Source organism: Tachyglossus aculeatus, chromosome 5, assembly GCF_015852505.1.
Source record: "Tachyglossus aculeatus isolate mTacAcu1 chromosome 5, mTacAcu1.pri, whole genome shotgun sequence".
Taxonomy (NCBI): Eukaryota; Metazoa; Chordata; class Mammalia; order Monotremata; family Tachyglossidae; genus Tachyglossus; species Tachyglossus aculeatus.
The window spans coordinates 59,135,930-59,157,309 of NC_052070.1; the positions used below are offsets into that span (position 1 = coordinate 59,135,930).

The 21,380-nt window shown below is 47.4% G+C and overlaps 2 protein-coding genes across 4 annotated transcripts in view; one reads left to right on the forward strand and one right to left on the reverse strand.

Moving 5' to 3' along the window:
• The first annotated feature begins 474 nt into the window (after positions 1 to 474).
• On the forward strand, positions 475 to 14,198 carry UBXN10 (UBX domain protein 10). Of its 2 annotated transcripts, XM_038746835.1 has the most exons (3): positions 475 to 525; positions 11,392 to 12,221; positions 13,644 to 14,198. In XM_038746835.1, the coding sequence occupies exons 2-3, from the start codon at positions 11,407 to 11,409 to the stop codon at positions 13,651 to 13,653; spliced, it is 825 nt and encodes a 274-aa protein (XP_038602763.1). In that variant the 5' UTR covers positions 475 to 525; positions 11,392 to 11,406; the 3' UTR covers positions 13,654 to 14,198. The 2 variants fall into 2 exon arrangements, with proteins under 2 accessions (XP_038602763.1, XP_038602762.1); XM_038746834.1 differs by having other exon boundaries at positions 11,392 to 14,198.
• Positions 14,199 to 16,757: 2,559 nt separating this feature from the next.
• The window catches only part of LOC119928413 (ATP-dependent RNA helicase DDX19B-like), a 42,196-nt gene continuing 37,573 nt past the window's right edge, over positions 16,758 to 21,380 (reverse strand). For both annotated transcript variants that reach the window (XM_038746646.1, XM_038746645.1), the window contains 2 exons: positions 19,086 to 19,277; positions 16,758 to 17,192 (listed from right to left, as the gene is read on the reverse strand). In XM_038746646.1, coding sequence (XP_038602574.1) covers positions 17,131 to 17,192; positions 19,086 to 19,277 — 254 coding nt within the window. In that variant the 3' untranslated portion in view covers positions 16,758 to 17,130. The remainder of the gene's footprint in view (positions 17,193 to 19,085; positions 19,278 to 21,380) is intronic.

Genomic DNA, 21,380 nt, shown 5'->3' on the forward strand with positions numbered 1-21,380 from the left:
ATATAGAGATGGTCCCTACCCAACAGCGGGCTCACAGTCTAGAAGGGGGGGCACTGTACTAAGCGCTTGGGAAGTCCAAGTTGGCAACATATAGAGACGGTCCCTACCCAACAGTGGGCTCACAGTCTAGAAGGGGGATGTTTTGTTGTCTGTCTCCCCCTTCTAGACTGTGAGCCAGTTGTTGGGTAGGGACCGTCTCTATATGTTGCCAACTTGGACTTCCCAAGCGCTTAGTACAGTGCTCTGCACACAGTAAGCGCTCAATCAATACGATTGATTGACTGCTCTGCACACAGTAAGCGCTCAATCAATACGACTGAATGAATGAATGATGACTTGAGGGGGCAGACGGGGAGGGAGGGCCCACTTCCGGGCAGCGCCGGTTGCCAAGGCGATGGAGGAGCCTCCACTTCCGGGAAGAACCGGAAGCACGTGACCGCGCTGCCGGTTGCCAGGGCAACGAGGGGCTGTTTACAGCCAGAAGTGGCCTGGGGACCGCGGGCTGCGGATGGAGCCGAGGGCCAGGTGAGAGGGAGGACACACCCGACCTGCCTTTGACCTCTGACCCCTGCCCTCTGACCCCTGACCCTTAGAGGTCTGCCCTGCCCCTTAGGCGACCTGCCCTTTCTCCTTTCATTCATCCAATCGCATTTATTAACAATGACAATGGCAATTTATTAAGCGCTTACTATGTGCCAAGCACTGTTCTAAGCGCTGGGGAGGTTACAGGGTGATTAGAGAAGTAGCGTGGCTCAGTAGGAAGGAGCCCGGGCTTGGGAGTCAGAGGTCATGGGTTCAAATCCCGACCCTGCCAATTTGCTGTGCGACTTTGGGCTAGACACTTAACTTCTCTGGACCTCAGTTACCTCATCTGGAAATGGGGGTTAAGACTGTAAGCCCCATGAGGGCTCAAACATACAAACAAACATATATATATGTTTGTACATATTTATTACTCTATTTTACTTGTACATATCTATTCTGTTTATTTTATTTTGTTAGTATGTTTGGTTTTGTTCTCTGTCTTTTAGACTGTGAGCCCACTGTTGGGTAGGGACTGTCTCTATATGTTGCCAACTTGTACTTCCCAAGCACTTAGTACAGTGCCATGCACACAGTAAGCGCTCAATCAATACGATTGATTGATTGATTGCGAAGCACTGTTCTAAGCTCTGTGGGGGGATACAAGGTGATCAGGTTGTCCCACGTGGGGCTCACAGTCTTCATCCCCATTTTACAGATGAGGTAACTGAGGCACAGAGAAGTTAAGTGACTTGCCCAAGGTCACACAGCTGACAAGTGGCTGAGCCGGGATTCGAACCCATGACCTCTGACTCCAAAGCCCAAGTATAAGTAATTTGTCCTTTCCAAGCAGTACAGTGCTCTGCACACAGTAAGTGCTCGGTAAATACGATTGAATGAATGAATGAATGCTTTGCACATAGTAAGCACTTAATAAATGCCATCATTATTATTATCAGGTTGTCCCACGGGGGGCTCACAGTCTTCATACCCATTTTACAGATGAGGGAACTGAAGCCCAGAGAAGTGAAGTGACTTGCCCAAAGTCACCCAGCTGACAATGACCTCTGACTCCAAAGCCCTTTCTCTATTCCACTGAGCCACCCTGCTTCAGTGTGCAGGCACTGTACTAAGCACTTGGGAAATAAGAATCATAATAATGATAGCATTTGTTAAGCGCTTACTGTGTGCAAAGCACTGTTCTAAGCTCTGGGGAGGATACAAGGTGATCAGGTTGTCCCACATGGGGCTCACAGTCTTCATACCCACTTTACAAATGAGGGAACTGAGGCACAGAGAAGTTAAGTGACTTGCCCAAGGTCACACAGCTGACAATTGGTGGAGCCGGGATTTGAACCCATGACCTCTGACTCCCAAGCCTGTGCTAAGTCCAGTACTGTAATAAACAGTGACAACCCCTGCTCACAGTCTCGAGGGTTGGAGAGTGCTGTGCACACAGTAAGCGCTCAATAAATATGATTGATTGATTGATTGATTGATTGATTGGAGAGGGAAGGTGATGGAGAGGTTTATCCCCTCCGATTATTATGATTGTTGTATTTGTCAAGCGCTTACTATGTGCCAGGCACTGTACTGTGCGCCGGGGCGGATACAAGCAAACTGGGATCATCATCATCATCAATCATATTTATTGAGCGCTTACTGTGTGCAGAGCACTGTACTAAGCGCTTGGGAAGTACAAATTGGCAACATTTAGAGACGGTCCCTACCCAACAGTGGGCTCACAGTCTAAAAGGGGGAGACAGAGAACAAAACCAAACATACTAACAAAATAAAAGAAATAGAATAGATAGGTACAAGTAAAATAAATAAATAGAGTAAGTCCCTGTCCCACGGGGGCTCACAGTCTGGATCCCCATTTTGCAGATGAGGTAAGTGAGGCACAGAGAAGTGAAGTGACTCGCCCCAGGTCACACAGCAGACAAGTGGCGGAGCCGGGATTAGAACCCAGGGCCTTCTGATCTCCAGGCCCATGCTCTAACTACTACACCATGCTGCTCTTCTTGATTCCCGGTGGAGGTCACAGCGCTTAGTACAGTGCTCTGCACATAGTAAGCGCTCAATAAATACGATTGATGATGATGATGATGATACCCGCTGGTCCATTTGTCCGTCCAGTCACCCTCTTGGCTGCTGTCACCGTCCCTCCCCTCACAGCCACAGCCAGCCCACTTGTTTGCTGTGTGACTTTGGGCAAATCACTTCCCTTCTCTGGGCCTCAGTTCCCTCATCTGGAAAATGGGGATGAAGACTGTGAGCCCCATGAGAGACCCGGACTTTGTCCCACCCGATTTGCTTGTACCCACCCCAGCGCTTAATGCAGTGTTTAGCCCATAGTAAGCACTTAACAAATACTGTGAGCTCGTTGTGGGCAGTGAATGTCACTGTTTATTGTTGTAATGTCCTTTCCCAAGTGCTTAGTACAGTGCACACAGTAAGGGCTTCATAAGTACTGTTGAATGAATGAAGCAATAATAATAATAATAATGGCATTTATTAAGCGCTTCCTATGTGCAAAGCACTGTTCTAAGCGCTGGGGAGGTTACAAGGTGATCAGGTTGTCCCTTGGGGGGCTCCCAGTCTTCATCCCCATTTTCCAGATGAGGGAACTGAGGCCCAGAGAAGTGAAGTGACTCGCCCAAAGTCACACAGCTGACACTTGGTGGAGCCAGGGTTTGAACCCATGACCTCTGACTCCAAAGCCCAGGCTCTTTCCACTGAGCCACGCTGCTTCTCTAAGTACCATAGTCATTATTATTATTATTAATTATTAGATTCCCTCCAAACTGTGGTGAATTTCCAAAGAGTCCGCCCCCCCCCCCCCACCCCGAGCCCTGGGGATCATCCCCCTCGTCCCCCTCTCCATCCCCCCCGTCTTACCTCCTTCCCTTCCCCTCAGCACCTGTATATATGTATATATGTTTGTACATATTTATTACTCTATTTATTTATTTACTTATTTATTTAACTTGTACATATCTATTCTATTTATTTTATTTTGTTAGTATGTTTGGTTTCGTTCTCTGTCTCCCCCTTTTAGACTGTGAGCCCACTGTTGGGTAGGGACCGTCTCTATATGTTGCCAACTTGTACTTCGCAAGCGCTTAGTACAGTGCTCTGCACACAGTAAGCGCTCAATAAATACGATTGATTGATTGATTTGGGGTGTACCCCAACCCACGGGGCCCTTTGAGACTCCCCACAGTCAGGGAGGTTCAAGTGAGGAGTCAGAGGGCAAGCCAAATCATTATAAGCAGGCTAATTCTGTCTCTCCCAAGTGCTTAGTACAGTGCTCTGCACGTAGTAAGCACTCAATAACTACCTTTGATTGATTGATTGATTGATTGATTGACCTGCTTCGAAGACCCTCGCTAACCTCTCTATCCTCCAACCTTCCTTCAGATCTGGCTCCACTCTGTAAACACTTTGCAGAGTGTTTCGGGCCTAAAGTAGGATTCCAAAATGATTCAGAAATGTTAGTGAACACGGGTCATTTTGTCCCCCTTTAACACCCGGTTCTGCGAGGGAAAAACATTGCTCAAAATAATCCAGAGATTTGTCTCATCTTCAGATTTAAGAAGTTCTTCCCAATGCCTAATTGTACTCTTTCTTCATGACCGTTTCCCCCTCGTTCTGTCTTCTAAAAAGGTAGAGAAGGTTGCCAACTTGTAATATGTTGCCAACTTGTACTTCCCAAGCGCTTAGTACGGTGCTCTGCACACAGTAAGCGCTCAATAAATACGATCGATTGATTAAATGACCATTTTGTGCTTCTGAAGACAATCACATTACCCCTGACCCTCTCTTCTCAAGATACATCAGCTCCAACCTTTTCTCACTGACCCTCTTGGCCAGCAATCTGTTTTTCTCTGGACTTCTTCATCTTAAACCATGGAGTCCTAAACCAGCACCATGGGGGTCTTCCTAAAACCAACAGCGAATCACAGTTGGGGCACAAAATATCTGCAGAAACAAGTTTCCTGATTTTTCTGCTCTGGATTCTACCCTAAATAATGTTATTTTAAAAAAAAAAAACACTGCGGAAATAAGATGATGCATCCTCAGACTGAACAAACAAGATTGCGCGTAGCCGGCCTACGTGTTATTGCGTTTTGCTGCGAGTGAATTTACAAGCTGTGGTCAGAATATCATGATCGGAGGCTTTTTGCCAAGCAGAATCCTTGTTTCAACTAACTTTTCTTTCTTGAGGGCATTTGACGATTGTGTGTGCCCAAGAAGCGCTCAACTGCCATTTTAATAACTCCTTGGAAACGGGTGTTTGTTTCTTAATTGCTCATCCCCTGTGTTGCATAAGTAAACAGGCCACTTTTTGGCCGGCAGCCTGATTGATGATTACACCTATGTCCCCTTGACTGGACTGTGCCTTGCTGTTGTGAAATTTACCGAGCCGAGATAATCAATTAACCAACGGGAAGCAGCGTAGCGCTTAGTACAGTGCTCTGCACACAGGAAGCGCTCAATAAATACGATTGATTGAAAGAGCACGGGCCTGGGAGTTGGAGGACTTGGGTTCCTCTCCCAGCACTGCCACTTGCCTGCTCTGAAATCTGGGACAAGTCCCTTAACTTCTCTTTGCCTCAGTTTCCTCAACTGTAAAATGGCGAGTCCATCCCTAAACACCCTCCTACTTAGACCGTGAGCCCCATGTGGGACCCGGTGATCTTGTATCTATCCCAGCGCTTAGTACAGTGCCTGGAACATAGTAATTGAGAAACCTGCCTCATGGCATAGTGGATCGAACATGGGCCTGGGAGACAGAAGGTCATGGGTTCTAATCCTGACTCTGCCACTTAATAATAATAGTAATGATGGCATTTCTTAAGCGCTTACTATGTGCAAAGCACTGTTCTAAGCGGTGGGGGGCATACAACGTGAACAGGTTGCCCCACGTGGGGCTCCCAGTCTTAGTCCCCATTTTACAGATGAGGGAACTGAGGCTCAGAGAAGTGAAGTGACTTGCCCAAGGTCACACAGCAGATTGTGTGGCCTTGGGCAAGTCACTTAATGTCTCTGTGCCTCGTTAATCTCATCTGTAAAATGGAGATTAAGACTGTGAGCCCTGCGTTGGACAGGGACTGTGTCCAACCTTATACGCCTGTATCCACCCCAGCACTTATTATCACCATTAAAGTCGTCGTTGCTTACATGCTTAGTTTTATGCAAGGCACTGTACTAAGCACTGGGGAAAGCTACAAGTATAATGAATCAGAACCAGTCCCTGGCCCACAGGGGGCTTACAGTCTAAAAGCGGGGAAACTAATAACGAGGTACATTCAGCGAAAGCCTGGGAGCCACAGAAGAAGCAGGGTGTTCCGACTTGGGGCTCTACTTCTCGGGCTCATCACCGCATTATAAACAACTCTGTTGTATTGTTTTCACGGCCCCTCGTCAGGAGGAGAGGGGAAAATCCGAAAATGACTGATAACCGAGGGCCGTAGTCAGCTGTCAAATAAGACGCGGTATTGTGCGCATTTTGGTTAACGCTCGAATAGTTGGCGGACAGAAGGCAGGGCCGTCCCTGTTGTCACAAGGACTCAATATTGGAAATGTTGGGAGGATATTTCTCTGCCTGTCCCATTCCAACAGGACAGGTTTTCACGCTAGCTTTGGTGGAGGAGGAATGCCGGGGGGAGCCATCTCTCAATGGTGCCCAAAACTGAACACAGGAGTGTGGGGGTGAAGCATTTGAGGGGCTCCACGCAAGACAGTTTTGTCCCAGATTTTGAAATGACTGAGTGGCTGGAAGGAGTACTCAATCATTCACCATGCCCCCTTCTACCTGACCTCTGACTTAATAATAATAATGGCATTTATTAAGCGCTTACTATGTGCAAAGCACTGTTCTAAGCGCTGGGGAAGTTACAAGGTGATCAGGTTGCCCCACAGAGGGCTCACAGTCTTCATCCCCATTTTTACAGATGAGGTCACTGAGGCACAGAGAAGTGAAGTGACTTGCCCAAAGTCACACAGCTGGCAAGTGGCGGAGCCGGGATTTGAACCCATGACCTCTGACTCCAAAGCCCGGGCTCTTTCCACCGAGCCACGCTGCTTATGTATTTATCCTCCAGACTATAAGCTTGTTAAGGGCAGGGAACGTGTCTGCTAATTCTGCTGTATTAGTACAGTGTTCAGCACATAGGAGGTGCTCCATTAATATCGCTGATTGTTTGATGTCCATATTTTATTCTTGTATATTAATGTCTGTCTCCTCCTCTAGACTGTAAGCTCACTGTGGGCAGGAAATGTGCCGTCCAACTCTGTTATATCGTATTCACAGCCCCTCATCAGGAGGAGAGGGGAAAATCAGCACTCCTCCTTGCTAACCGAGGGCAGTAATAATAATAATTCATTCATTCATTCATCCAATCATATTTATTGAGCGCTTACTGTGTGCAGAGCACTGTACTAAGCGCTTGGGAAGTACAAGTTGGCAACATGTAGAGACGATCCCTACCCAACAGCGGGCTCACAGTCTAGAAAGGGGGAGACAGACAACAAGACAAAACATATTAACAAAATAAATAGAATAAATATGTATAAGTAAAATAAATAAATAGAGTAATAAATATGTACAAACATATATACATATATATATATATAATAATGGTATTGTTAAGCGATTACTATGTGCAAAGCACTGTTCTAAGCGCTGGGGAGGTTACAAGGTGATCAGGTTGTCCCATGGGGACTCGCAGTTTCAATCCCCATTTTACAGATGAGGGAACTGAGGCCCAGAGAAGTGAAGTGACTTGCCCCAAGTCACACAGCTGACAGTTGGCGGAGCCGGGATTTGAACCCATGACCTCTGACTCCAAAGCCCGGGCTCTTGCCACTGAGCCAGTCAGCTGCCAAATGGGATGCAATAATTGTGCGCATTTCGGTTAATGCTCCAATAGTTGGCAGACAGAAGGCAAGCACATTCATTCATTCAATCGTATTGATTGAGCGCTTACTGTGTGCAGAGCACTGTACTAAGCGCTTGGGAAGTCCAAGTTGGCAACATATAGAGACGGTCCCTACGCAACAGCGGGCTCACGGTCTAGAAGGGGGAGACAGGCAACAAGACAGAACATATTAACAAAATACAAAGAACAAATTAACAAAGCACATCCACCGGGGCAGGCATTTCTGTTAGAAATAACAGCAGTGCAAATGATCGCAAACAGTAGGGTGGCTGTTTGCGTTCGGATCTTTCTGACAAAAACAAGCGCCTAATCGTTGATTTGCTTTCACTAGAGAAGCAGCATGGCTCAGTGGAAAGAGCACGGACTTTGGAGTGAGAGGTCATGGGTTCGAATCCTGGCTCTGCCACTTGTCAGCTGTGTGACTTTGGGCAAGTCACTTCACTTCTCTGGGCCTCAGTTCCCTCATCTGTAAAATGGGGATGAAGACTGTGAGCCCCCTGTGGGACAACCTGATCACCTTGTTACCTCCTTAGCACTTAGAACAGCGCTTTGCACATAGTAAGCACTTAACAAATACCATTATTATTATTATATATGTATATATGTTTGTACATATTTATTACTCTATTTATTTATTTATTTTACTTGTACATAGAACAGTGCCTTCACATAGTAAGCGCTTAATAAATGCCATTATTATTATTATTATTATTATTATTATTATTTCCAGGCTTTTCATTCACTACTCCCCAGCTCGGCCCCTTACTGCCCCTCACTCTCCTCTGTCCAGCCTCTTGATCATGTCCTCCCCTTTACCTGTCTTTCCTCCTACGTAGACTGTGAACTTAGTGCAGTGCTCAGCACACAATAAGCACTCCATAATAATGATGGCATTTATTAATCACTTTCTATGTGCAAAGCAACTGTTGTAAGCGCTGGGGAGGTTACAAGGTAATCAGGTTGTCCCACGGGGGGCTCACAGTCTTCATCCCCATTTTCCAGATGAGGGAACTGAGGCCCAGAGAAGTGAAGTGACTTGCCCAAAGTCACACAGCTGACAAGTGGCAGAGCCGGCATTCGAACCCATGACCTCTGACTCCAAAGTCCATGCTCTTTCCACTGAGCCACGCTGCCTCTCTCTATAGTTGATGTTCAATTTACCAGTCAATTACTAGAAACTCACCAAAAGGAGGTATTGCAAGAATAAGGTCGTAAAAATGAAAACACAGTGATAATAGTAATAATAATAAGGGCATTTATTAAGCGCTTACTATGCGCAAAGCACTGTTCTAAGCGCTGGGCACTGTTCTAAGTGATGTTGAGTGACTTGCCCAAAGCCAAATAGTGGGGGAGAAGATTTAGGTTTTTTGTTTTGTTTGTATTTTTATGTGTGCGTTGGGGGGGGATTAATGGTATATGTGATGTGCATACTGTATGCCAGTTGTTGTTCTAAATATTAGCATAGATAATCAAGTTGGACACACATGGAGCTTACAGCCCAAGTCGGAGTGGGGGAGGACTCAATCCCCATTTTACAGATGAGGTAACTGAGGGACAGAGAAGAGAAGTGACTTTACTTGCCCAAGGTCACACAGCGGGACAAGTGGCAGAGCCGAAATTAAAACCCAGGACCTCTGACTCCCGGGCCTGTGCTTATTCCTCCCTCCCACCCCCCCTTTCTAGACTGTGAGCCCGCTGTTGGGTAGGGCCCGTCTCTATATGTTGCCAACTTGGACTTCCCAAGCGCTTAGTACAGTGCTCTGCACACAGTCAGCGTTCAATAAATACGATTGAATGAATGAATGACCACAGTGCTTTGAGGGTAATAGAGTCAACATTCTCGTCTGACCCTCATGTTTCGGGGGTCATGACAGGAGGCGAGGCAAAGCAAGCAGCCGAAGAATGTCAACAGAAGAGTGTCAGGAGAGAACTTGTACTTCCCAAGCGCTTAGTACAGTGCTCTGCACACAGTAAGCGCTCAATAAATACGATTGATTGATTGATTGATTGAGAATTGACTGGCAGATGTGGAAAAAGTTCATTCAGGCCAAGGGGACAGCGTGGCTCATTGGCATCCCTTCAAAGGCCTACGGAGAGCTCACCTCCTCCAGGAGGCCTTCCCAGACTGAGCCCCCTCCTTCCTCTCCCCATCCCCCCTGCCTTACCTCCTTCCCCTCCCCCAACACCTGTATATATGTATATATGTTTGTACAGATTTATTACTCTATTTTACTTGTACATATTTATTCTATTTATTTTATTTTGTTAATAGGTTTTGTTTTGTTGTTTGTCTCCCCCTTCTAGACTGTGAGCCCGCTGTTGGGTAGGGACCGTCTCTAGATGTTGCCAACTTATACTCCCCAAGCGCTTAGTACAGTGCTCTGCACACAGTAAGTGCTCAATAAATACGATTGAATGAATGAATGAATGAAAGAGCTCAAGCTTGGGAGTCAAGAGGATGTGGGTTCTAATCCTGGCTCCATCACCTGTGCTGTGTGACCTTGGGCAAATCACTGTACTTCTGTGTGCCTCAGTTACCTCATCTGTAAAATGGGGATTAAGACTGTGAGCCCCATGTGGGATATGGACGGTGTCCAACCTGATTATCTTGTATCTACCCCAGCACTTAGAACAGTGCTTGGCATAGAGTAAAGCACTTAACAAATACTATTATTATTATTATTATTATTATTATTATTATTATTATTGTTGTCACACCTGGAGGAAAAAAAGAATTATTGCTAAAAGAAATTTCTAGCCCCCTGCTTAACACTTACTGGTTCTTGAATAACATCTAACGGCCAACCAGATGATTCTGTTGATTCCGAAAATGGCAGAGAGAAGACTCCTTTCCCCATTGGAGTTGGGTAGGAGTGGATTTGCAGTGGTATTTATTGAGCGTCCCCTGTAGCAATTCACTGTCCACAGAGAACTTACATGCTAATGGGGTAGAGAGATGTAAAAATGTTTATTCATTCATTCATTCAATCGTATTTATTGAGCGCTTACTGTGTGCAGAGCACTGTACTAAGCGCTTGGGAAGTACACATTGGCAACATATAGAGACGGTCCCCACCCAACAGTGGGCTCACGGTCTAGAAAGTAATTTATCATTATAATGTATTATTAATAAAACAAAAATAACAAGCAACAATAATAACAATCATAATAATTGTGGTATTTGTTAAGAGCTTACTATGTGCCAAGCACTGTATTAAGCACTGGAGTTGATTTGAGATATATCAGGTATATATTAGAGAAGCAGCGTGGCTCAGTGGAAAGAGCCCGGGCTTTGGAGTCAGAGGCCAAGGGTTCAAGTCCCGGCTCCGCCACTTGTCAGCTGTGTGACTTTGGACAAGTCCCTTCACTTCTCTGGGCCTCGGTTCCCTCATCTGTAAAATGGGGATGAAGACCGTGAGCCCCCCGTGGGACAACCTGATCACGCTGTAACCTTCCCAGCGCTTAGAACAGTGCTTTGCACGTAGTAAGCACTTAATAAAAGCCGTTATTATTATTATTATTATCAGGTCCCTAAAGGGGCTCGGAGTCTAAGTATGGGGGATATCAGGTACTGAATCCCCATTTTGACCTGATTGTGTTGTATCTACGTCTGCATTCAGCGCACAGTAACTACGTAGTGAATACCATTTCGGAAAGAAAAATACCACCCCAACTACGGCAATAAATAAAAATGAAGCCACTCTAGGGACTTTCTATCCTATTTATTTTATTTTGTTGGTATGTTTGGTTTTGTTCTCTGTCTCCCCCTTTTAGACTGGGAGCCCACTGTTGGGTAGGGACTGTCTCTATGTGTTGCCAATTTGTACTTCCCAAGCACTTAGTACAGTGCTCTGCACATAGCAAGCGCGCAATAAATACGATTGATGATGATGATGACTTTCGTTTCCTCCTTCCTCTGCAGGTCTCTCAGGAAGCAATGGCCGCAAAAACCCTCCTGAAACCCGCACCGTTTGAAGGCAGAGCAGCCGCGGGTCCAGTGGAAGCCTCCGCCGGGCCACCCCACCCCCTCGCTATGCACGTCACGCGGCCCAAATCTGCCAAGGGCCGCACGAGAACGAGCGCGAACTACCCTGCCGGCCCAGGGGCCCGTTCCACTCCAGTGCCCCCCACCCCTCCTGCGGTGGTCCCCTGCGAAGGCCCGGGCCGCAAGCAGTCGGTGGGATCGCCCGCGGCCCCGCCGCCCAGCCAGGGAGCCCCGGGGGAAATCCTCGAGCCCCTCCAGCAGCCGCCCTTACGACCCTCCTCTTCCCTCAACAAATATCGCGTCCTCCCATCCATCAACAGGAAGAGCCCGGCCGAGGGGCCGGCGGCCACGGCGCCTAGGCGGACCGGGCAACTCCAACTGAGCCCTACCCGGGAGCTGCATCTCCAAGGCCTCCGCGGGGAAGAGACCGCCAACGTGACGTCGAAGGGAGAATGTCCGAGACCCCCGGCCCCTCCTCCCGGGGGGAAGCCCGTCATCCGGGCCGGGACCCCGAGCTCCCCTGAAGTCGTGAGCCAGGAGGAACCACTGGGCCAAGAAGCTCCGTTGCTCCTCGCCGTCAGGTCTCCGTCCGGCCAAAGGTTCGTCCACCGTTTCCGGCCGACCGACAGCCTCCAGACGGTCCTGGCCGTGGCCGAGCGAGAGAACATGACGTCCTACAGCCGCTGCAGCGTCGAGACGATGGAAGTGCCGAGGAGGAGCTTTTCGGACCTCACCAAGTCTCTGAAGGAGTGCGGGATCCTCCACAAGTCAGTGCTGTGCATCTTACCAAAGGAGTGAGGGGGGCGGCCGGGAGGCTTCCCGGGATTCAATCCCGACTCTCGACCCCCACCTGCCCGAGTGGGGAAATGCCAGTTGGATGCCATGGACTCTCTGGGTCTCTAGATCTAGCGTACTGAGCGGCTTCGAGGGGTAGGTTTGCCTCCATTGGCGGAGGGCCTCCCTTCGAAGGAGGGCGAGGAGCGGGCTGAGTGCCTTCCCCGAGGATTGCAATGTGGTTCGCATCCGTTCCGTACAATCACAGAGCGATTGATTAGGGACCCCCTAGTCGGCCTCTTGGTCCCCCACGGCTCTCTTGTGACGGCTCCGGAAGGACGCGATAACCAGGGAGAGGCTGCAGGTTTCAGTCGGGTGACGGGGTTGACATCCGGCTTGGTACAGCCCCATAGAAATCAGTTCCCCAAACATCACTGGCTCGAGGATCCTGGATCGGCTGACGGGGGAGCAGACCACGTGGATTTGCCTCCTGTGCGGAGTGCGGCAACTGAGGCCTTGCTTTGGATATTCCCACTGCTGACTACAGCAGGGAAACCAAAGAAAAGTCCAGGGGTCATTTGAATTAATTTCCCCATTAAAACTCTCAGAAATCAAAATGGAGCTAATTCCGACCTCGGCCTCTCTCTGGGAAGACAAACAGGAGCAATCCTCATTTCCCCCTTAAACAGTAAGGATGTCGGGATGCTATTTATTCACTGGGGCCTTGGTATAGCTGTGGCACAGCTAAACCACGGAGGCTCTTTCAGAATTGCTAAGGAAACCCTCCTCTTGACAGAGTCTGCCATAGAGCTGCTGTGCACATGTGCTAAACAATCCCTCTCATAATTTCTGCTAGGACAGTGTAAATCCCAGGGCACTATCTGTTGATCGGGCCTACGGAGTCTTGGTTTTCCACTACAGCAGTTGGCCACCACGGACCAGTTGCTAAACCCCTTCTGTATTACCGGCACCTCCCCAGTTATTTTGCCACATGATAGCCAAACCTCCATTTTGAAGTATTGGGAGAGAGCTGTTGAGAATCCTGTCCTTTGTGTTCCCGCCTCGAGCTGCTTACCGGACCGTCACCCCCCAGCCCCAAAAGGGCATTTTTTTTTCCAACCCACGAGCACAGATATTAATAGGTGTGGACAGGAATTCGCATGCCTAGACCCGAATCCCGAGGGATTTTAAGTCCACCACTACCTCTGCATGAACCACGTTTTACATCAACGGAGGATGCTGTCAGAGATGTTTCTAGCGGGGAAATTGGAGCTGTGGGACGGAGAGAGATTGGCTCTGGCAAAGCGCCTCTGCCCAGCTTCTGGGGGTGGTGAGCAACTCTCACTAAGCTCTCTTGGAGGGGGAGAGCAGTCCCGGATCGCTGCATCCCTGCAAATTGGCAGATTATTTTCCAGGCGCAGCTAAAAAAATGAGGAGCGGCTCTTTGGTTAATCTGGGCCTGGAGATGGGAAATCATCCATGACGCGGCTTTCTTTTCACCGTGAAAAACTGGACTGAGGAGTCAGCCTCCAACCCCGCCAAGAACTCTCTCAGATCCACAGGCAGCCAACACAACTTTTGCCTCACTTCTAGGGAGCTGGAGAACCACTTGTGAGTCCCACCTTCTCTTGTGGAATCAAAGGAGAAAGCCCGGCTGAGCCGGGCGGGAAAATCAGGGCATTTCCAGAAAGTAAGCCGCAGTAAACTTCAGTGAAAGAAAGCGGGGGAGAAATGGATGTTTTCCCAATTCCGTTCTGCAGAAAGGGGCTTTCTCTCCTGCTGATGGGTAGCAAGAGGGGTCTTAGATGGTTGGGGGAAACCTTAAAACCACACAGTCTGGAAAGCTTTTCATACTGTTTTGAGGTAAAGGAACTTTCAGTTAAAAAACACTTAAATTCTTTTCTAACCAAAGCGCTCTTCTTAACAATAAAACCTTTCTGTGTGAAATCGTCATTAAAAGCACTGAACGTGTGTCCAGGGTCTTAGGCTATTGGGATTATTTTTATCCGCTTAACCTTATCCACTCTTTTCCCCCACTACAACCCAGCTTTCACTCTTCTTTTCTCTCAAGCCAACCTCTTACTCTCATCCTCCCTCCTATCTGGGACTCCCTTCCCGTTCACATCCAACAACCCGCTGCTTTCCCTATCTTCCAAGCCCTTCTGAAATCCCATCTCCTCCAGGTGACCTTTATTTTCCTCACTTCCTCCTAGTCGTAATTTATTTTAGTGTCTGTCTCCTCTGCTAGGCAGTAAGCTCCTTAAGGACAGGGGCCATGTCTACTAATTCTACTCTACTCTCCCAAACAGTATTTTTGTCATGTGCTCAGCCCACAAATAGGTGCTTGATAAATACTACTGATCAGTTGATCAGTCAATCAATCATACTTATTGAGTGGGGTGTGCGGAGCACTGCGTAGCAGTTAGACCACAGGCCTGGGAATCAGAAGGTCATGGGTTCTAATCCTGACTCCACCACTTGTCTGCTGTGTGACCTCGGGCAAGTCACGTCACTTCTCTGGGCCTCAGTGACCTCAGCTGTAAAATGGGGATTGAGACCGTGAGCCCCACGTGGAATATGTCCAAGCCGATTTGCTGGTATCCACCCCAGCGCTTAGTACAGTGCCTGGCATACAGTAAGCGCTTAACAAATTCTGTTGTTATTATTAAGTGGGCAGCTGAAACTACACTTCCACTCTATACTCATGAGCTCATAATAGTCATAATGATATTTGTTAACCGCTTACTATATGTCAAGCACTGTCCTAAGCGCTGGGGTGCGTATAAGATCAGTTTGGACGTAGTCCCTGACCCACATGGTACTCACCGTCTTAATCGCCAGTTTACAGTTGAGGGAACTGAGGCACAGAGAAGTGAAGCAACTTGCCCAATGTCACACAGCAGACAAGTGGCAGGGGTGGGATTAGAACCCAGGTCCTCCTGACTCCCAAGCTCGTGCTCTATCGCCTAGGCCATGCTGCTTAATAGGTTTAAAAAACAACAACACACATCCCAGAATACAAAAACTTCAAAGTAACATTTGCCACAAACATTTATTCAAATCTAAAATTTAAAAGTACACTTTAAATCTTTTTTTTAACTTGGTGAAAGGATTCGCACCCCTGTCTGTGACCAGAACAGCCGCCAAGGCTGCAAAAACAATCTTCATTTACAGTGTTCATTCTGAAGTGATTCCCGTGCTGAATGAAACTTCCTGCTATAGTGCAGAAGTGTAAGGAGCAAAGAGTTAAAGAATCTAGAAACCAGAAGAAATCTAAGACCCACAGCCTTAAACTTGTGATTAAAAAGTGAGTCCTGCCTAGGGGAGGAAGGAAGAAGATTCTGACCTAAGAATCAAGCTCTGGGGGAAAAAATTCTTCCCTTCCTCTGGGAGCAGAGGGCTGCAGAGACCCCTTTGGCACAGCAGCTCACTTCTAGAAGATGGATTTCTAGCAGCGTATTAGTCGACTAACAACCCACAAGACAGAATGAGCTACGCAACAATGACTTAGTTGGTGTCTTTTTCAGTCAACAGAGACCCACGAGTTTTCATGTTTCTGTACCAAACTCCATCATTCACTAGCTCTGAAATGTACTTGCAAGACTGCTTGGAGAGTAGCAGTGTTTCCCACGGGCCTCAGCCTATAGGCTAAGTAATTTTAAACCTAATTCCTGTTTTTCCTTCAAGATACACCATCGTAATAACTTGGGTCTGGCGTTATTCAAAGGCTTAGGAGGAGGCTGGGCACGGCAATGGCACGCAGGCCAAAGCAGTGGTTACCCTTCCCTCTCCCTGCCCTTTCCCTACCTGACAAAAGGATTGAAGAAGTCTCACTTGCCCCATATGGACTCAAGTGTGGGGATAAATGCTGTGGAACCCCAGCTGCCTCTCCAGGCCAAGAGCTGGCAAGAAAAGGGGCCTCCACAATAATCTTATTCCCCGAAGAGGAACTAGACTCCCTTTCAAATAGCAACCAGGAGGAAAGAAAGCCCTGACGTGATGCTCTGGCTCCTCTGAGGCTGCAGCCTCTCCCCTGACCTTCCCCCGCGATCCCCACTCCAAATCTTCCCGATGACAACAGTCACTGTTTGGGAGCCCCTTGGCTTCGAGCTTCCTCTGAAGGGATGAGTTCCTGAGGTAGCTAGGAAAGGGCAGGGATGCACTTAGTCCTAGCCAATCCCACATCTTCCCCCGAGAGATTCATAATCGTTTGAATCGTGCAGGTGGCCTCGTCTTATTAATTAATGCACTCAGCTCCATTATAAGAGAAATTTTGAATTTTTGTCCACGCGGATCACGGTCAGTTTTCATTGGCCACATGGCCCCCATGCTTTCCATCAACCACCTTGCCTCAAAAGGAGGTTGCCCACCCAAAACACTCTCCCTCATGCGCGGATTTAGTGTGGGATTTCTTTTAGCAAAAGATTTGGCCAGAGTGAACTAAAAATACCCTCAGAAAACTGAATAATGGAGAAAAGACAGAAAACTAAAGAGAATAATTTTACATCTGACCAAAAAAACCCCCAAAACAACCCAGTTGCTCCATTTGGACTTGATGTTTAGAGACAGAAAGGAAGCCCTGTCTTAGTGAATTAACAAATCCATTGTTTATTGCTTTCAGAAGTTAAGCAAATGGGAATTTTTTGGCCTGTTTTGAAAAATGTTTTTCAATCCTAAGACTAGACTAAGAAACCTTAACATCTTATAAATGTAAACATTTTCTCTTTCCACTTCCCTGTTATTGGCCATTTGAAGCCCAACCACAATTTCAAATGAGGTCATTTCTGGGCATTTACATCATAATCCCCTCCGTGACCTGCGTCAACCTGAACACCAACCAGCCCGACCGTTGCACAAGAAACGCCCCCGGAGAAGGGATAAAACCGGTCCAGTCGTTGCTTTTCAGTTGGTTATTTTTTCAATCTCATCCAAATCATCTGTATCCAGTCGATATATTCTCTTATCTGTGAAGAAATTCGATCCAAAAGAATCAAAGTCAGCAGCGATCACATCAGAATCTGACACCTTACAAAGTGTCCGGTGTTGGGGGGTGAGGGGGGAATGCCTCTGTGAGCATCAGTACTATCGATACCACTATCAATGGTATTTATTGAGTGCTTACTGCGTACAGAAAACCTCACAAGGCACTTGGGAGAGAACGATACGATGGATTGGTAGACACACACCCTGCCTGCAAGAAGTTTACAGTCTAGAGGGGGAGACAGACACCAAAATGAATTACGACTACATACGTAAATGCCACGGGGCTGAGGGCAGAGTGAATATCAAGTGTTTTAAGGGTACAAATTCAAGTGAAGGGGTGCTGCAGATGGGAGGGAGGGTAGAGGAAATGAGGCCCTAACTCTGGAACGCTTCGTTTAAACAGCTCCAGCTATCAATGGGTTGTCCACTCATATTCTGACACGTACACACACGCGCACGCAAACCTACACATACGGTGGACTTAAAAGGGGCACAAAGCAATTGAACAGATCTAATGATCCGGGAATGATGCCATTGTTTAAAGGTCATTTTATTAAAGGGGGCAAACGTTCTTTCCGAGGGACCACCAGGACAACTTGGAACAGCCGCATTTCACGATAACCGGGAGACGGATTATTAATCTGCTTTTGCAATAGCTCTAAAAGACGCTGCCTTGAAGGCCCTCCCTCCTCATAATCCCACAATCACTCGCCCTGCCTTCAAAGCCTTAATGAAGGCACATCTCCGAGAAGCCTTCCTTGACGACGTCCTCCTTTCCTCTTCTCCCACTCCCTTCTGCGTCACCCTGACTTGCTCCCTTTATTCATCCCCACTCCCAGCACCATAGCACTTACGTACGTATCTGTCATTTTATCTATTTATTCATTCATTCAATCGTATTTATTGAGCGCTTACTGTGTGCAGAGCACTGTACTAAGCGCTTGGGAAGTACAAGTTGGCATATTAATGTCTATCTTCCCCTCTAGGCTGAAAGCTCTCTGTGGACAGCGAATGTCCTTCCTCTCCCCCTCGTCCCCCTCTCCATCGCCCCTTCTTACTTCCTTCCCTTCCCCACAGCACCTGTATATATGTATATATGTTTGTACATATTTATTACTCTATTTATTTATTTATTTTACTTGTACATATCTATTCTATTTTATTTTGTTAGTATGTTTGGTTTTGTTCTCTGTCTCCCCCTTTTAGACTGTGAGCCCACTGTTGGGTAGGGACTGTCTCTATATGTTGCCAATTTGTACTTCCCAAGCGCTTAGTACAGTGCTCTGCACATAGTAAGCGCTCAATAAATACGATTGATGATTGATGATGACAGCGAATGTGTTATATTGTACATCCCCAAGCACTTAGTATAGTGCCATGCACACTCCTTCCCTTCCCCACAGCACCTGTATATATGTTTGTATGTATTTATTACTCTATTTATTCATTTATTTTACTTGCACATATTTATTCTATTTATTTTATTCTGTCAATATGTTTTGTTTTGTTCTCTGTCTCCCCCTTCTAGACTGTGAGCCCGCTGTTGGGTAGGGGCCGTCTCTATATGTTGCCAACTTGTACTTCCCAAGTGCTTAGTACAGTGCTCTGCACACAGTAAGCGCTCAATAAATACGATTGAATGAATGAATGAATGCACACAGTAAGCACTCAATAAATATGACGGACTGTCTGACACAGCCATTATTTACTGGATCCCGTCAAAACGGGATTATGGATAGCTCAAAGTCCAGAGGTAAGTCCCAGGCCATGGACAACGTATAGGACATCGTTTCCCCTCCCCAACTAAACCACCCGCCCCCCTCCTTGCCTTTTCACAGAAGGGCAAGAGAGTACGGCCGTTTGGCTGGACTCACTGAAATGTTCCTGGATGCGGTTTAGGATGTTCATGCTGTGCTTGCTGTCGATCAAGTTCACCGCCAGGCCCCGCTTGCCGAAGCGCCCAGTGCGCCCGATCCGGTGAAGGTACGTCTCGTTATCTGGATTCCCGTCCTTGTCCACCGGGAGATCAAAGTTGACCACCACCGACACCTGCTCAATGTCGATTCCTGGCGGGGATGTGAGCAGAAACGAGTGAGGTCAAGCTCAAGAGGAGATCTGCCTTCACTCAAAATGCACCCCCCTCCACCTGCACATAATAATAATAATAATAATGGCATTTGTTAAGCGCTTACAATGTGCAGAGCACTGTTCTAAGCGCTGGGGGGCATACAAGGTGATCACGTTGTCCCCATTTTACAGATGAGGCAACTGAGGCTCAGAGAAGTGAAGTGACTTGCCCAAGGTCAGACAGCAGACGTGTGGCGGAGCCGGGATTCAAACCCATGACCTCTGACTCCAAAGCCCGGGCCCTTTCCACTGAGCCATGCTGCTTCTCACATCTGACCCCATCCTTTCGCACCTTAGCCAAACACTTGCCCCCTCCCTCATCCCCTCCCTATCAGCCACCTTCAACTGTTCACTCTCCAATGGCTCCTTCAGGAGACGCAGCGTGGCTCAGTGGAAAGAGCCCGGGCCTTGGAGTCAGAGGTCATGGGTTCGAATCCCAGCTCAGCCAGCTGTCAGCTGGGTGACTTTGGGCAAGTCACTTCACTCCTCTGGGCCTCAGTTACCTCAACTGTAAAATGGGGATTAAGACTGTGAGCCCCCCGTGGGACAACCTGATCACCTTGTAACCTCCCCAGCTCTTAGAACAGTGCTTTGCACATAGTGAGCGCTTAACAAATACCATCATTAATTACTATTATCCTTCCTCACTTCTTTCCAACATGCCCTCCAGTGCTCCTAAAGGACATTCCCCTATGCTCCCTTAGTGCTGCCCTTCTGTCTCACCACCAACCCCTGGCCCACATCCTGCCTCTGGCCCGTGACGCCCTCCTTCCTCAAATCCAACAGGCAATCACTCTCCCCCCGGCCCCGTTCAAAGCCTTATTGAAGGCAAATCTCCTCCAACAGGCCTTCGCAGACTAAGCTTCATTTTTCCTCAATTCCCGCTCCCTTCTGCATCTCCCTTTCTCCCTTTGCTCTTCCCCCAGCCCCACAGCACTTATGTATATATCTGTAATTTTATTTTTTTGTATGGATGTCTATCTCTCTCCTTGTAGACGGTGAGCTCATTGTAGGGAGGAATTGTCACTGTTTATCGTCCCCCTCTCCATCCCCCCGATCTTACCTCCTTCCCTTCCCCACCACACCTGTATATATGTATATATGTTTGTACATATTTATTACTCTATTTATTTTACTTGTACATATCTATTCTATTTATTTTATTTTGTTAGTATGTTTGGTTTTGTTCTCTGTCTCCCCCTTTTAGAGCCCACTGTTGGGTAGGGACTGTCTCTATATGTTGCCAATTTGTACTTCCCAAGCGCTTAGTACAGTGCTCTGTACATAGTGCTCAATAAATACGATTGATGATGATGATGATGATTGTTGAACTGTACTTTCTCAAGTACACTTAGTCCAGTGCTCTGCGCTCAGTAAGCACTTAATAAATACAATTGAATGAATGAATAATAATGATGGTATTTGTTAAGTGCTTACTATGTGCCAAGCACTGTTTTAAGCCCTGGGCACTGTTCTAAAAGTGGATAAATGCTCATTCGTTCAATCGTATTTATTGAGCACTTACTGTGTGCAGAGCACGGTACTAAGTGCTTGGGAAGTGCAAGTCAGCAACATATAGAGAAGCGGCGTGGCTCAGTGGAAAGAGCCAGGGCTTTGGAGTCGGGGGTCACAGGTTCGAATCCCGGCTCCGCCAACTGTCAGCTGTGTGACTTTGGGCAAGTCAGTTAACTTCTCTGTGCCTCAGTTCCCTCATCTGTAAAATGGGGATTAAGACTGTGAGTCCCCCGTGGGACAACCTGATCTCCCTGTAACCTCCCCAGCGCTTAGAACAGTGCTGTGCACATAGTAAGCGCTGAATAAATGCCATCATTATTGTTATTATTATATAGAGACGGTCCCTACCCAACAACGGGCTCATAGTCTAGAAGGGGGAGATGTCTTCCCTATCCTAAAAAAATCCTCCCTTGACCCAGTGAGCTCATGTGGGACACAGACTGCATCCAACCTGATTAGCTTGTACTTACCCCAGTGCTTGTACCTGGCACAGAGTAAGTGCTTAACAAATACCATTAAAAAATTAT